This window comes from Hyperolius riggenbachi, chromosome 10 (genome assembly GCF_040937935.1).
Source record: "Hyperolius riggenbachi isolate aHypRig1 chromosome 10, aHypRig1.pri, whole genome shotgun sequence".
NCBI lineage: Eukaryota > Metazoa > Chordata > Amphibia > Anura > Hyperoliidae > Hyperolius > Hyperolius riggenbachi.
In genome coordinates this window covers 148,442,596-148,459,207 of record NC_090655.1, presented here as the reverse complement: position 1 = coordinate 148,459,207, position 16,612 = coordinate 148,442,596, and the positions used below count along the sequence as shown (strand labels likewise).

General features: G+C 40.9%; 1 protein-coding gene across 2 annotated transcripts in view; it reads right to left on the bottom strand.

Annotated features, from left to right (window-relative positions):
* Positions 1-16,612, bottom strand: part of LOC137535745 (loricrin-like) — a 48,287-nt gene that overhangs the window by 12,325 nt on the left and 19,350 nt on the right. For both annotated transcript variants that reach the window (XM_068257614.1, XM_068257615.1), the window contains exons 2-3: positions 2,983-3,102; positions 545-589 (exon numbers count right to left, since the gene is read on the bottom strand). In XM_068257614.1, coding sequence (XP_068113715.1) covers positions 545-589; positions 2,983-3,040 — 103 coding nt within the window. In that variant the 5' untranslated portion in view covers positions 3,041-3,102. The remainder of the gene's footprint in view (positions 1-544; positions 590-2,982; positions 3,103-16,612) is intronic.

The following is a 16,612-nucleotide window of genomic DNA, read 5'->3' as shown; positions in this document are numbered from 1 at the left end:
CCGCATTGCACAGTGCATGCAGCCATGGGAATTGTAGCATTAAATTGAATGGGCTTTTTAAGTCCCTGCATATCACATTGCGATTGTGTTGTTGAACAATGCACAAGTGAAAACTAGGCCTTAAAGGACATCCGAGGTGAAAATAAACTGATGAGAGAAACAATTGTATCTGTCGTCCTTCTCCTAAAAAATTACTTTTTTTTCGATATCACACAGGTTTATTTTATATTTAAATCTAGTTTTTAAGTTTTTACTGTTTCATTGTCTATGCTCAATGACATCTTCATTGAAGTATTCCAGAGCTCTAAATCTATGAATTATTGACAATTTTTATCTCTTTCCTGCTCTCAGAAGCCATTTACTGACAGGAAAGTGTTTTATAGCTGTAATTACTTATCAGTGAGGGTTATGCTAAAGACCCAGTCCAACCCTGGCAGAAACTGTCACTTGCATACCTGATGTTTAACTTTTTCAGGCAGAGAAAGACAAAAAGGAAAACAGCCTAGTTATTTGTGTTAAATTAATGCAGTGATTGATTTATTACCTCCACCAATGCTCTGACTAATACTTTGTTGTCCAGCTCCACCAGCTATTTAAGAAAAAATAGAAAAATGATTTAGCTATAATAAGACTTTACTGTAGCTATGCACATAGTATTTGCATCGTTATACCCAACTTCTATTCTAAAATGCACAGGATTTTTAATCAAAACAAACTGCAAACCTGTACACTTTATCTTAAAATAATGTTTTCGTTAAATAAATGGAAATAGATTATGGGTGACATGTAACTATATTGCTTCCATAGTAGGTGAAAGGGGTCATTTTTGACCCCTTACTTATTTACAATACAGGATAAAACAGTATAAAAAATGAAATAAATCAGATTATTTTTGCTATTTTTAATATCTAGGGCTGTAATCCATGTTTATTTTCCAATGCTAATTTTTTTCTGTTCCTACTTTTTTTTTTCTCTGTTTGCAGAGCACTGCCCTGCTGTTTTCATCCATCATTCACATGCCACCAGCTAAGGATTCCTTCAAAGGAGCCAATAGGAATCCTTGGCAGCAAGTTCTAGTAAGCTTTGGTAGGAATCTAAATGGAAATTTTCCATTAAAGATGGTTTGAATTTGCTGCCAAGTATACTTATTGTTCCAGATAAATAGACCAATAGGGAGCCTTTCTGAATTTAAATATATATGCTGATGCTAGGGCAGTTGACAATGGGCAAACAATAGGAAAGGGTGGTGGGTGGCTTTCTGCAGTGCTAGTCAGGATTAATAAGATACAGAAGAAAAGTACAAAAAAAAGTTAGAAAACACACAAAGGATGTGGCATTGGAATTTTGATGAATCTCCCAAGTCACATTTTTACACACTGTGTTCACATGTGCTAGCACAGTATTTAGGTTTAAAAAAAAAAAAAGAAAACAGTTCACAATCACGACCACAATGCAAAGCCATCGCACATTAATTTCATGGTCAATGCAGCCTGCCAGCCAGGCAGTGTGATCACTAGCAATAAATACAAAAATGTCCATACACATGCATGGTTCCCTATTTTTTTCATTAAAGTCGACTACAACTATTAAAATTCAGAAAGCCAAGATTTCTGTGCATTGGGAACATAAGGCCACTGCACCCTGTCTGGTCACTGTAGCCAGACTGTGGTCTCCAGTTTAAAAACTGGAGACCTTCAGCTAAAAAAAACAATCAGGAACTTATTACTGTGTGCTCTTCCTCCTGTATACTTATACATAACAAAAGGTTTTGGATTTATTATACGCTGATCATGAAAACATGCACATTTGTTGATATTAATAGATAATATCATTCCACCCACCCCTATGACTTTTTGACACTTGTTGTTATATTGCAATGTTTTCCAGAAAAATATGTTTCAGAAACTGACAGTCTAAGGGCCTGTACACACTGCTGCGCTTGCGTTGCGTTTTTAAAAACGCATGCGTTTTTAAAAACGCAAGGTCTTTTGAAAAAGAATGAAAATCGTGATGACTTGTACACACTGGTGCGATGCATTTTTAAAAAAACGCAAACGCAGTGCCTGCTGCGCTTTTTTAAGCGCAGCGCATGAAAAACGCATTAAAAACGCATGCGCTTGCGTTTTTGCCTGCGTTTTTCAGAAGTCAGTATCCCAGAAGACTCTGCAATCTCCTGATTCCTGTTGAAATGTAAACTAGAAAAAAAACAAAGGATTCTTTAGCCAATCAGCAATTACAAGAAAAACGCAAACGCACAAAAAACGCAGGCAAAAGCGCATGCGTTTTTAAAACTACAGGCACTTTAAAAACGCATGCGCTTGCGTTTTTGCCTGCGTTTTTCAGTGTGTACAGGCCCTAACTTTGCCTCAAGTACATATGAAGCTATAATCTGAACTATAGTTTAACTTTATTGAATTGTGGGACTTAAAAAAAACTAGAACTCAGCCCAGCAATGCCTTTTACCTTTGGAAAGATTCGCTCATTTCCTGCAGTTGTTACAGATTACCCAGCAAGCTCATGGTGAACTGAAACTTCTAGGAGTGTGTAAGGGGGCTGAATGGGATCAAAAAGCCCTCTTACTAAATTGCTATGCAAAAGAGAAGTTTGCCTTCTTAAAACAGAAAGTATGGTGGTTATTCAGGTTGGAATGATGCTTGAGGTGTCCCACAGTGCATCACAGCTGAATATGCAAATCATCCATTTCTTGCAGTTCCAGATGAATGACAATGGCTTATGAGACAGAGCGTGAAGGTACATTTTGCCAGACGGGATTCAGACAAAAAAATAAACACGTGACTGCAGGTTAAGCCTTTCTTCATGCTACACAAATCAAAACTGAAATAAACATTTTGTTGAATCTTGGTGGAATTTAAAGATGTACAACTGCAGTAGTTGTATTACTCTCCTTCAAAGGTCTACTCCTGTACTTACAGCTTTTTCACTGGTCACCACCATGCTAAGTCAAACTTTGTCCAAACCCACCTGAAGCACCACTCTGTTGGCTTTGTTGGTTGCTACGTCCTCCTTTAACTCCAGACATTTTCTGTGTTTGGTAGAGCTAGATTAGCACAAGAGCAGGAGAACAAGTGAAGTGTGTTTCCTCTGTAAGGGAAAAAACACCTTTTATACTCCTTAGCTGACCTACCTGGAATAACTTGGCTTCCTTTGCCCTGCACAAGTTTACAAGAAAATTCTGTGTATAATTTATAACTAATTTAGTATTGCCAGTACTTGTGTCTACCTTGAATACAGGGTGTTTCCAATGCTTGAACAGTTGTAATACAGTTGACTCGGCATTGACTATTACAGATGCCTCATATAGATTTTATATAATAACTTAAATTGGAACGTTATAATTTGTCACACTGAAGCCATGCTTAGGATAATAATATAGCATTGTTATATTATATAAAAAATGAATTACAGATGTCAGTATAAAATTAGAAATAGAAAGATACATTTTATTTATTTAAATATAGATTCTGTAGGAGCAGGATAGATAAATCATCTTTATTTTATATCTGAAGGTTCCTGTGTAGTAAGCTGTTCTATATTATAGAAGGCCTTGTTTTTCAAAGGGTAACAACAGGTAACTCTACTTTCTTGATGTAACTTAAAGAGACACTGAAGCGAAAAAAATATATGATATAATGAATTGGTTGTGTACTATGAATAATTACTAGAAGATTAGCAGCAAAGAAAATATTCTCATATTTTTATTTTCAGGTATATAGAGTTTTTCTAACATTGCATCATTCTATAATATGTGCAGATTACACAACAAATGATTATTTCAGAGCAGTCTGTGAACTAATGACCTCTCCTCTGGCAGAGAAAAAGTAAATAGTTCAGGAACAGTTGAGATAATAAAAGTCAGAAAACAGCCCTCTCCACGACTTTCAAAGTCGTAGAGCTTAATGGCTTTTTTGCATAGAGATAACAACTGGAGTTTCTTAACTCTTCCTGTACTGGAAACAATTAGACTGATGTATCTGACCTTAATGTTTTATTTCTTAGCTGTACTACACATACAAATCATAATATCATCATTTTTTTCCGCTTCAGTGTCTCTTTAAATCAATATTAAAATGAGTAGCAGTGATAGACTATAGATGCTTTCTAGTTAAAGCTGGATTAACATCACTTAAGCCTATAGGCACAGATGTGCTGGCACCCTAGACTTTGCCCTCCACAAACCTACAGACACCCACCAAATTGCTCCACAAGTGTGCTGACTGGCCTAGCTGTCACTTCTCCCTTACTTCCCTTGCCTGTGATAGATAGCTACAGGTGTCTGTTAGCATTAGGTAGCCAGAGCCGGGAGGTACCTTCAGTGGTGCCCCCAACTGAAGGGAGATCTAGTCAGTAGAATGCAGAGAGCTTAGTTAGTAACCTCTCATTTACATTCTTAGGAATCTGCACAGTGAATGAGGGAGGCACTAGGGGAGGGTAGTGAGCCACCTTCCCATCATCATGTGCCAGTAGGCACGTGCCTACAGTGCCTTATGGTAAATCCGGCCCTGTTCCTAGTGCTGTACAATATCAGTTCTCTTACTTCATCTTGCCCATACCTGTCAGAGCTCTTGTCTCCAGAGCTCTGTGCGTCTGCTCGCCCTGTGATTGGCAGGGTGGTGCTTCTGCAGGTAATTAGGCAAAAAACATGCACCATGGGAGGTCTGTGAGAGGTGCAGCATGAGAGAGGTGAATGAGAAAGAAGCAAAAACAGGGAGTAAGTGATTCATGGTAGAATATTGGTAACTTACCGATAGTCTACTTGTGGTTGTCTCCGGTGCCAAAATTCCTGCGGCAACCATTTTAGATGTACGCAATATCTGTGTTCGGGCCATATTTACACAGGCAGTGTTTTAAAAACTTTTTATGTGGCAGCTCTGCAGGAACGCTGACAGAAAACACACAACACTGACCCTAGAGCAAAGGAACTAGATGCCATTGGCCTCAATTCACTAAGCTTATCTCCTGTCTTTAATAACTCTTCTAGAGTTGTTACCATGGTGATAAGGCATGTAGTTTTCAGGAAACATTTTACCTCAGGCAAACCTAAAGTTAACTCTTCTGTCTTTAATGTGTTATACAGAGGCGCCAATAGAGTAAAAAAAGATTGCCAATTAAAATCAATAAAATTGTGGGCGGTAGGGGTGGACCTACCCGTCCAACAACAACACACACAAGTGTAATTTTGTATATAAATAAAGTACATTTAATAAATACTCCCAATAAAATATACAATTTGCAACGCGTTTCACGGGTCCCAAGCCCGCTTCCTCAGGCAAAAAACTTTTACAGCAGGAGCAACTGAAATATATAAAGGAACAACAAGGGAGAGAAGAGAAAAAAAGAAGAAGAAAAAGAAGATCATATATAAAAACAACCCAAAAATTCACAAATTCAAAAATCCAAAACACCATCAAACATTGTTAAAGTTGGGAAGTGTACAAATGATTGCACTATTAATTAGAAACTTCTGACTGTGTTTATGGGTCCTATATACCCACCAAGCTACATTGATCGACTGTATCTGTGGGCAATATATACCCACCATGTTGTATAGGTACATGATTACCCACATATACTGTAAGATAATTGCATCCATACATAATAAATACCATCATGTTCATCCCTTGATTTGTGTATAATACACTTAATTACAGATGTACCCTTCTCCTGCCCAACCTTTAGTGTGGTTGGACCTTGTATATATTTCGTAAAGGCATCACGCCCTGAGCCAGCGCACTTGAGCATATATATGTGCAATAACATTGGCTATCCCTGATCAATATCCCCACAAGGCAAAATTGCAGTTTTCCAAAAACAATATAGTTTGTATCCTTACATTGATACACATGATCTCAAAGTTGAAGTAAGAACATCAGGTATCTTATCTCAAACAGACCGTGCGGACGGGTAAGAGGGTAGTGGGTGGACTATGTCAGGTTATCAGAGGGAGAAAAGAAACAGATAGGGTGAAGAGGAGAAATGGGGAACATATATGCATAACTCACCAGTATCCTTGTGTGGACGAGTGTGGCGCCTTTGCTGTATGTTGGCGCCACACTCGTATCTAAATGGACTTCCGCATAGTGACGTAAGGGATGGAGGGGATTGGCTACCTGGCTGTGCAACTATACGCCGCGCACGCCGCTCGTAGAGTCCTGTGTAGAGCGGAAGTGCGCTGGCTCAGGGCGTGATGCCTGAGCCGCCATCTTTCTTATGGGCTTGTATCCGTATGGGGATTCAGACGGAAAAAAGTTACTCTACATATACGGAAAGAGCCTTTTGGGCTATTCTACGGTGTCCTAGATGGACAAAACATATGTACTTGTATAAACAAGATGACTTAAAGGCCTTCCAAGCCATGCACTTTTACATGTTTCCAGGAATGTGGAAAATAGTGAAAGGTGAAGGGTATCCGATGTGGGTCACCCCCAATAGTGAGTGCTGTGTGATGGTGACTCAATGTATGGGTTATATCATGCCTTAATGTGTGAAATGGTGGGTAGGTAATGAGAGTGGCTGGTGTGTCCATGGTATAGGGAGGACAGAATGGAGGTGTCTCATTGCTCCAAGAGCCACACACTCATGTACCTGGCCTCAGCGCAGGGGGGGGGGGGAAAGAGGGGTTTGGGGGTTCGAAAAATTTTTAGGGGGAAAAGATAGGGGGGGGGGGGGGGAAAGAGAAGGAGGTGGGTAGAGGGGGGTGGGGGGGGGGGGCGGCCGGTGTTTAGTGGTAGGAAGAGGGAAAGGATTGGAGGGAGGGGAAGTAACATTTCTCATCTTGACATATGAAATAAACAAATGGAATACAGGATGCAGAGACATATAAATACATAAATTCATGCATTTGTATAAACAAACCGGGATATACATACTGTATGTACAAACATTATATGTACACCTAGTAAACCTAAAACGCATATGCGGGGGTCATTGGTCCCTTTTAAGGTAGGGTGGTTCGACGTGGAGGGCTCAGGGCCCCCCAGACACGGTGATGAATTGGACACATCATGAATAGGTCTTCACTTTTGGTACTCGTGAGAGAAAGGGGAACATACGATTAGGGGAAATCGGAATAAAAACAAAAAGAATAATAAATAAAAAAAAATTGGATCAGATTAAAAAATTAAAAATCAAAAAGTTATTATAATACAAATAAGATTAAAAGAGAGCGACTGTATGTGAGTTTAATTTATGGTCGGTGTTGATCCGGACTGGTCTTGGGACTGTATGTGTTACATTTCCCTGGTCGAGTGTGTGACAGGGTGGGGACAGCAATTATGATGCTGGACAGGTAACGTGTCCTGACATTCTCTCCATCTAGGTTTATGGAGGGAGGGAAGGACAGTGAGGTATGGGGCATTGGACCTATGTGTTCAGAAGGTTTTCTCTAGCTGTTCGTTCAGCCCCCTGGGTACAAGTGTTTTCAATGTCTGAATCCAGAATATTTCTCTGTTTTTAAGTGTTTGAATTGCGTTTGGTTTCATGGGGTTTATGGATTCCAGTGCTACAAACGACACATCTGTGACGTTTCTATTGTGGGCCTGATCGAAATGTCTAGACAGGCTGTGAGTAGCGAGTCCCTTAAGAATATTCCGTTTATGTTGGCCAATTCTTTCCCTCAATAACTGGCTGGTGCGTCCTACGTATTGTACTTTGCAAGGACACGTGGCCACATAGATTACGAACCTGGTATCGCAGTCTATATGTTTGTGTATGGGGTATGCTGTGTCATCACTATGAGATATGATGTGATCCGTGATGGTGATGAAATTACAGGCGAGGCACCGTTTTTTGAGGCAGGTGAAGGAGCCTGCCGGTGATGTTTCACCCTTATTTTCAGATTTGAGTTTACTAGGGGCTAGTAGATTCCGGAGGTTGGGCGCTCTCCTGTATGTCATGATGGGTTTGTTGGGGATATGGTCACGTAGATATGGATCCTGCTGCAGGATTTCCCATCTGTGTGTGAGAATGTCTTTTATGGCTGTGTGTTGGGTATTATATTTGGTAATGAATCGTAATGTAGTATCTGAATTGCGGTCTTGTGTAGGGTCTTGGGTGGTTTTGAGTTTCGGGGGTTCCATAGCTTTGTGTCTCGCATTTTGTATCAGTTTTTTAGGGTATTTCTTTTCCCTAAACTTGTTAACCAGGATGCTAGATTGTGTTTTGTAATCTTTGACATCTGTACAGTTCTTATGTATACGTCTGAATTGGTTGTACGGGGTGTTAGTGGTCCAAGGCTTGTAATGAAAGCTGCTAAAGTGGATATAGCTATTAGAGTCCACCTGTTTGAAATGCGTTTTGGTTTTGATTTGGTTGTTATTGTGGAATAGAACAAGATCAAGGAATTCTAATGATATGTTACTATGTTGTGATGTGAAGGAGAGTTTGGCTCTGTTGGAATTGAGGTAGTTAACAAAGAGTGGAATGAGAGACGTGTCCCCTTGCCATATAAACACTAGGTCGTCTATGTATCGCTTATATAATACAATGTGTTCCCGGAATGGATTGTTGTGGTGGATATAAAGGGTTTCCAATAGGCCCATGGCCAAATTAGCATAGCTGGGCGCAAAGCTGCTGCCCATAGCTGTGCCTCCTATTTGTTGGTACATAGTCTCCATGAATGTAAAATAATTGTGTGTGAGTATAAACTCAACACACTGTAATAAAAAGTTTTTTTGTTTTTGTGGCATGTCTGGATCTGTTTGTAAGTAAAATTGTATGGCTTCAATACCGAACTCATGTGAGATGTTCGTGTAAAGTGCTGTGACGTCACACGTCAGCCAGGTGTAATTAGACTTCCATTCATGGTCTTTCAGTATTTCAATTAAATGTTGAGAGTCTCTGGTGTAGGAGTCTAATTTGTGAACATGTTTTTGTAGGTGGTGATCTATAAATTTGGATAAGTTGCTGGTTAAGGAATTTATTCCCGAGATTATTGGTCTTCCTGGAGGGTGTTGTAGACATTTGTGTATTTTGGGCAAATGATAAAAGTAGGGGACAGTAGGGTGTTCGATGAGTATAAAGTTTCTTTCATTCTTGGTGATGAGACCCTCTATAAGGGCCTCATTAATAAATGCTTTAAGCGCCATATTATAGATGATGGTGGGGTCTTGTACGAGTGTGGTATAGCTCGTGGTGTCCCTGAGTAAACGAAGCGATTCCCTGATATAGTCCTCCTTATTGAGTATGACTATGCCCCCTCCCTTGTCTGCTGGTTTAATTACTAGGTTAGTGTTGTTTCTGAGGTTGTTGATCGCAATTTTTTCAGATGGGGTGAGGTTGGACGGATGAAATGTGTGTTCCTGACATAATTTTTGCAGGTCTTCCAAAGTAAGTGCATAAAACGTTTCTATAAAGTTTCCTTTTGATGCAGTGGGATAAAAACGAGACCGTGCTTTAAGAGAAGTGGTTATACATTTTTCTAGAATGATTTCCTGATCGTTAACCGTGATGATTGGTGTATCCGGTTCCTGAGTGTAAATCATTTTGGCTGTCTTATCTATTTTTTTCAGAGCAAAATGTCTCTTTAGGGTCACTTTACGTATAAACGTATTTAGATCTGTGAATAGTTCACTTAATTGGGCTGTGTTTGTAGGACAAAAAGATAGGCCTTTACTCAATAGTTTGATTTCATTTTCTTTGAGTATGTAATCAGAAAGATTAAAAATGGATTTTATCTCCCCCCCATTGGGTGTGGTTAAATTTTGTTTCTTTTTCCCCTTTCCTTTTCCCCTTGAACCTCGCTTTCTGTGTCTTTGAGGGGACGTTTTCGGATACTTTTCGGTTGTAGGAGGGTGCGTGATGCTTGTGGGCTGGGAAGTTGTTTGTGTAGGGAATCCGGTGGGTGATTCGTGAATGTGGATGGAAGATCTAAAAAAGACTCCGAATGTTCACTTGGGGTGTCTGGTGCAGGGTTAGTCAGTAATAACGGATCCTCATCCGATGAGGTGTTGTTAAGGGTATCTGTATGAGGTGGGGAGGTCGTGTCTTCTTGAGTGTTGTAAGTGCTGTATTGTGTGAGGTTGTCCCCATCTATGGATTGGTTATGGTGTGATAGGGGGTCTCGAGAATTCATTATTGGGCCTTCAAGGTTGTTTGTGGCGTGTATCTCCACTGTTAGGGTGTGTGAGTTCCTTTGTTTGGTTTTTCCGTTGCTGCACCCACCATCTATGGTGGAAATTGTGGTGGGAACGTCAGATATGGGGGTCTGAGTTGTATCTGTGTGGTTGAGATTGGTGAAGATGGGCCGACTCATTGGTGGGTTATATGTGTGTCTGAACAAAGTGGGCGGAGGTGGGCCTTTGGTGAAGTTGTATACGGGCGAATGTAAGGGACCTATTATGGGCTGTGTAACAGTTTTTTGTTGTGAATCATTGAGGGTTTGGTTAGAGGCCTTGGGGGGAATATTCTTTATTTTCCGTGGTTTATTATTCATGTTTTTTTTAAAAAAGGAAGCTATCGGTTTATTTGGTGGTGGTAGTTTAGAAAAAATGAATTTATGTGAGTGAGGTGGAATTGCTCCACTTGTTGTGGGTGTGATGTTCTGACCCATCTTTGGTGTTACGGCCGGAGTTATTTGTGGTAATGTAGGGTCCTGATTATCCGGTGTGCCGGTAGTCTGTATGGGCGCGTCATCTTTGCTGGGGACCTGATGGTTAAGTGTGTTTCCACTGGTGTTCGGGTTCCCCTTAATGGGTAAGAATGGTGGAGGTGGAAAGTTGGGATATAGGAAGGGTGGTGGAGGTATGTGTAGATTCATTAGTTTTGGTATATTCCCAAGGGCCGGTCTTGACCCGTATCCCTCTTTAGGGTTCCCCAATGGTTCTGGATGTAATGGGTGTGGGGGAGGGGGTTTCGGTCTGCGTTCTCTTTCCCTGTGTTCGGCATATGCCAGTCTGTCCCTATTAAGTTTGCTGAGTTTATTGTCTGTAGTGTCGTGTTCAAATTTCCTGACCCTAGTAATTAGGCAGGACATGAGAGCTTGGTATTTAACACTACTGGTGTGAGGGGCCAGTGAGTTTCTACAGTCCGTTATTATGGGCTGTAATTCCTCTATGAGGGACGTCCGTTTTTTGATGATCCGTGTCATCATACCCTCAGAGCAGGTTTCAAGGTATTCATACCAATCCTCTGTGAAAACTGTGTCTTTGGGGAATGCTGACAATGTCTTAACTCTAATACCGTCGGGAGATATTTTCTCCTCTATGTATGTCTCCTGCATCGAAATGTCAGCTTGGTTGAAAAATTCATCCTTTAAGGCATTTTCTAATTTTTGAAAGATGGGTTTTAGGTCAATAGGGGTTTCATTGTCCATCACAGGATTATCCTGTGCATTAATTGGTGGACCAGATGTTGGGTGCTTCTTGAAGATCGCAAGAAGGTCTGTTCTATGCGTGTTCCGTTGTTCAATGAAATTCATTCTCCTAAACGTAGTGGAGCTCTTAATGATGATAGGGTGGGGTCTGCAATCGATTACACGTCGGACTCGTCCACGTGAATATGTAGTATGGGAAGAAGAAGAGACAATCGAGAGCCCCCGATAGTGTATTACTGTGATACAGTTGGCATCGAAATTGATAGGAATTATACTCACAAGTCTGGGTTGCCGAGTCCAGGCAACCACTTAAATCGCGGACGAGGAGATTAGACCTGTCCTCGCTCAGGTTAAAAAGTCGCTCTCCGTAGATAGGAAAAAGAGGGTAAAAAACCCATCCACCAGGTGGATCAATCGTAATGTGTTATACAGAGGCGCCAATAGAGTAAAAAAAGATTGCCAATTAAAATCAATAAAATTGTGGGCGGTAGGGGTGGACCTACCCGTCCAACAACAACACACACAAGTGTAATTTTGTATATAAATAAAGTACATTTAATAAATACTCCCAATAAAATATACAATTTGCAACGCGTTTCACGGGTCCCAAGCCCGCTTCCTCAGGCAAAAAACTTTTACAGCAGGAGCAACTGAAATATATAAAGGAACAACAAGGGAGAGAAGAGAAAAAAAGAAGAAGAAAAAGAAGATCATATATAAAAACAACCCAAAAATTCACAAATTCAAAAATCCAAAACACCATCAAACATTGTTAAAGTTGGGAAGTGTACAAATGATTGCACTATTAATTAGAAACTTCTGACTGTGTTTATGGGTCCTATATACCCACCAAGCTACATTGATCGACTGTATCTGTGGGCAATATATACCCACCATGTTGTATAGGTACATGATTACCCACATATACTGTAAGATAATTGCATCCATACATAATAAATACCATCATGTTCATCCCTTGATTTGTGTATAATACACTTAATTACAGATGTACCCTTCTCCTGCCCAACCTTTAGTGTGGTTGGACCTTGTATATATTTCGTAAAGGCATCACGCCCTGAGCCAGCGCACTTGAGCATATATATGTGCAATAACATTGGCTATCCCTGATCAATATCCCCACAAGGCAAAATTGCAGTTTTCCAAAAACAATATAGTTTGTATCCTTACATTGATACACATGATCTCAAAGTTGAAGTAAGAACATCAGGTATCTTATCTCAAACAGACCGTGCGGACGGGTAAGAGGGTAGTGGGTGGACTATGTCAGGTTATCAGAGGGAGAAAAGAAACAGATAGGGTGAAGAGGAGAAATGGGGAACATATATGCATAACTCACCAGTATCCTTGTGTGGACGAGTGTGGCGCCTTTGCTGTATGTTGGCGCCACACTCGTATCTAAATGGACTTCCGCATAGTGACGTAAGGGATGGAGGGGATTGGCTACCTGGCTGTGCAACTATACGCCGCGCACGCCGCTCGTAGAGTCCTGTGTAGAGCGGAAGTGCGCTGGCTCAGGGCGTGATGCCTGAGCCGCCATCTTTCTTATGGGCTTGTATCCGTATGGGGATTCAGACGGAAAAAAGTTACTCTACATATACGAGTCCGACGTGTAATCGATTGCAGACCCCACCCTATCATCATTAAGAGCTCCACTACGTTTAGGAGAATGAATTTCATTGAACAACGGAACACGCATAGAACAGACCTTCTTGCGATCTTCAAGAAGCACCCAACATCTGGTCCACCAATTAATGCACAGGATAATCCTGTGATGGACAATGAAACCCCTATTGACCTAAAACCCATCTTTCAAAAATTAGAAAATGCCTTAAAGGATGAATTTTTCAACCAAGCTGACATTTCGATGCAGGAGACATACATAGAGGAGAAAATATCTCCCGACGGTATTAGAGTTAAGACATTGTCAGCATTCCCCAAAGACACAGTTTTCACAGAGGATTGGTATGAATACCTTGAAACCTGCTCTGAGGGTATGATGACACGGATCATCAAAAAACGGACGTCCCTCATAGAGGAATTACAGCCCATAATAACGGACTGTAGAAACTCACTGGCCCCTCACACCAGTAGTGTTAAATACCAAGCTCTCATGTCCTGCCTAATTACTAGGGTCAGGAAATTTGAACACGACACTACAGACAATAAACTCAGCAAACTTAATAGGGACAGACTGGCATATGCCGAACACAGGGAAAGAGAACGCAGACCGAAACCCCCTCCCCCACACCCATTACATCCAGAACCATTGGGGAACCCTAAAGAGGGATACGGGTCAAGACCGGCCCTTGGGAATATACCAAAACTAATGAATCTACACATACCTCCACCACCCTTCCTATATCCCAACTTTCCACCTCCACCATTCTTACCCATTAAGGGGAACCCGAACACCAGTGGAAACACACTTAACCATCAGGTCCCCAGCAAAGATGACGCGCCCATACAGACTACCGGCACACCGGATAATCAGGACCCTACATTACCACAAATAACTCCGGCCGTAACACCAAAGATGGGTCAGAACATCACACCCACAACAAGTGGAGCAATTCCACCTCACTCACATAAATTCATTTTTTCTAAACTACCACCACCAAATAAACCGATAGCTTCCTTTTTTAAAAAAAACATGAATAATAAACCACGGAAAATAAAGAATATTCCCCCCAAGGCCTCTAACCAAACCCTCAATGATTCACAACAAAAAACTGTTACACAGCCCATAATAGGTCCCTTACATTCGCCCGTATACAACTTCACCAAAGGCCCACCTCCGCCCACTTTGTTCAGACACACATATAACCCACCAATGAGTCGGCCCATCTTCACCAATCTCAACCACACAGATACAACTCAGACCCCCATATCTGACGTTCCCACCACAATTTCCACCATAGATGGTGGGTGCAGCAACGGAAAAACCAAACAAAGGAACTCACACACCCTAACAGTGGAGATACACGCCACAAACAACCTTGAAGGCCCAATAATGAATTCTCGAGACCCCCTATCACACCATAACCAATCCATAGATGGGGACAACCTCACACAATACAGCACTTACAACACTCAAGAAGACACGACCTCCCCACCTCATACAGATACCCTTAACAACACCTCATCGGATGAGGATCCGTTATTACTGACTAACCCTGCACCAGACACCCCAAGTGAACATTCGGAGTCTTTTTTAGATCTTCCATCCACATTCACGAATCACCCACCGGATTCCCTACACAAACAACTTCCCAGCCCACAAGCATCACGCACCCTCCTACAACCGAAAAGTATCCGAAAACGTCCCCTCAAAGACACAGAAAGCGAGGTTCAAGGGGAAAAGGAAAGGGGAAAAAGAAACAAAATTTAACCCACACCCAATGGGGGGGAGATAAAATCCATTTTTAATCTTTCTGATTACATACTCAAAGAAAATGAAATCAAACTATTGAGTAAAGGCCTATCTTTTTGTCCTACAAACACAGCCCAATTAAGTGAACTATTCACAGATCTAAATACGTTTATACGTAAAGTGACCCTAAAGAGACATTTTGCTCTGAAAAAAATAGATAAGACAGCCAAAATGATTTACACTCAGGAACCGGATACACCAATCATCACGGTTAACGATCAGGAAATCATTCTAGAAAAATGTATAACCACTTCTCTTAAAGCACGGTCTCGTTTTTATCCCACTGCATCAAAAGGAAACTTTATAGAAACGTTTTATGCACTTACTTTGGAAGACCTGCAAAAATTATGTCAGGAACACACCATTTCATCCGTCCAACCTCACCCCATCTGAAAAAATTGCGATCAACAACCTCAGAAACAACACTAACCTAGTAATTAAACCAGCAGACAAGGGAGGGGGCATAGTCATACTCAATAAGGAGGACTATATCAGGGAATCGCTTCGTTTACTCAGGGACACCCACGAGCTATACCACACTCGTACAAGACCCCACCATCATCTATAATATGGCGCTTAAAGCATTTATTAATGAGGGCCCTTATAGAGGGTCTCATCACCAAGAATGAAAGAAACTTTATACTCATCGAACACCCTACTGTCCCCTACTTTTATCATTTGCCCAAATACACAAATGTCTACAACACCCTCCAGGAAGACCAATAATCTCGGGAATAAATTCCTTAACCAGCAACTTATCCAAATTTATAGATCACCACCTACAAAAACATGTTCACAAATTAGACTCCTACACCAGAGACTCTCAACATTTAATTGAAATACTGAAAGACCATGAATGGAAGTCTAATTACACCTGGCTGACGTGTGACGTCACAGCACTTTACACGAACATCTCACATGAGTTCGGTATAGAAGCCATACAATTTTACTTACAAACAGATCCAGACATGCCACAAAAACAAAAAAAACTTTTTATTACAGTGTGTTGAGTTTATACTCACACACAATTATTTTACATTCATGGAGACTATGTACCAACAAATAGGAGGCACAGCTATGGGCAGCAGCTTTGCGCCCAGCTATGCTAATTTGGCCATGGGCCTATTGGAAACCCTTTATATCCACCACAACAATCCATTCCGGGAACACTATTGTATTATATAAGCGATACATAGACGACCTAGTGTTTATATGGCAAGGGGACACGTCTCTCATTCCACTCTTTGTTAACTACCTCAATTCCAACAGAGCCAAACTCTCCTTCACATCACAACATTAGTAACATATCATTAGAATTCCTTGATCTTGTTCTATTCCACAATAACAACCAAATCAAAACCAAAACGCATTTCAAAACGGTGGACTCTAATAGCTATATCCACTTTAGCAGCTTTCATTACAAGCCTTGGACCACTAACACCCCGTACAACCAATTCAGACGTATACATAAGAACTGTACAGATGTCAAAGATTACAAAAACACAATCTAGCATCCTGGTTAACAAGTTTAGGGAAAAGAAATACCCTAAAAAACTGATACAAAATGCGAGACACAAAGCTATGGAACCCCCGAAACTCAAAACCACCCAAGACCCTACACAAGACCGCAATTCAGATACTACATTACGATTCATTACCAAATATAATACCCAACACACAGCCATAAAAGACATTCTCACACACAGATGGGAAATCCTGCAGCAGGATCCATATCTACGTGACCATATCCCCAACAAACCCATCATGACATACAGGAGAGCGCCCAACCTCCGGAATCTACTAGCCCCTAGTAAACTCAAATCTGAAAATAA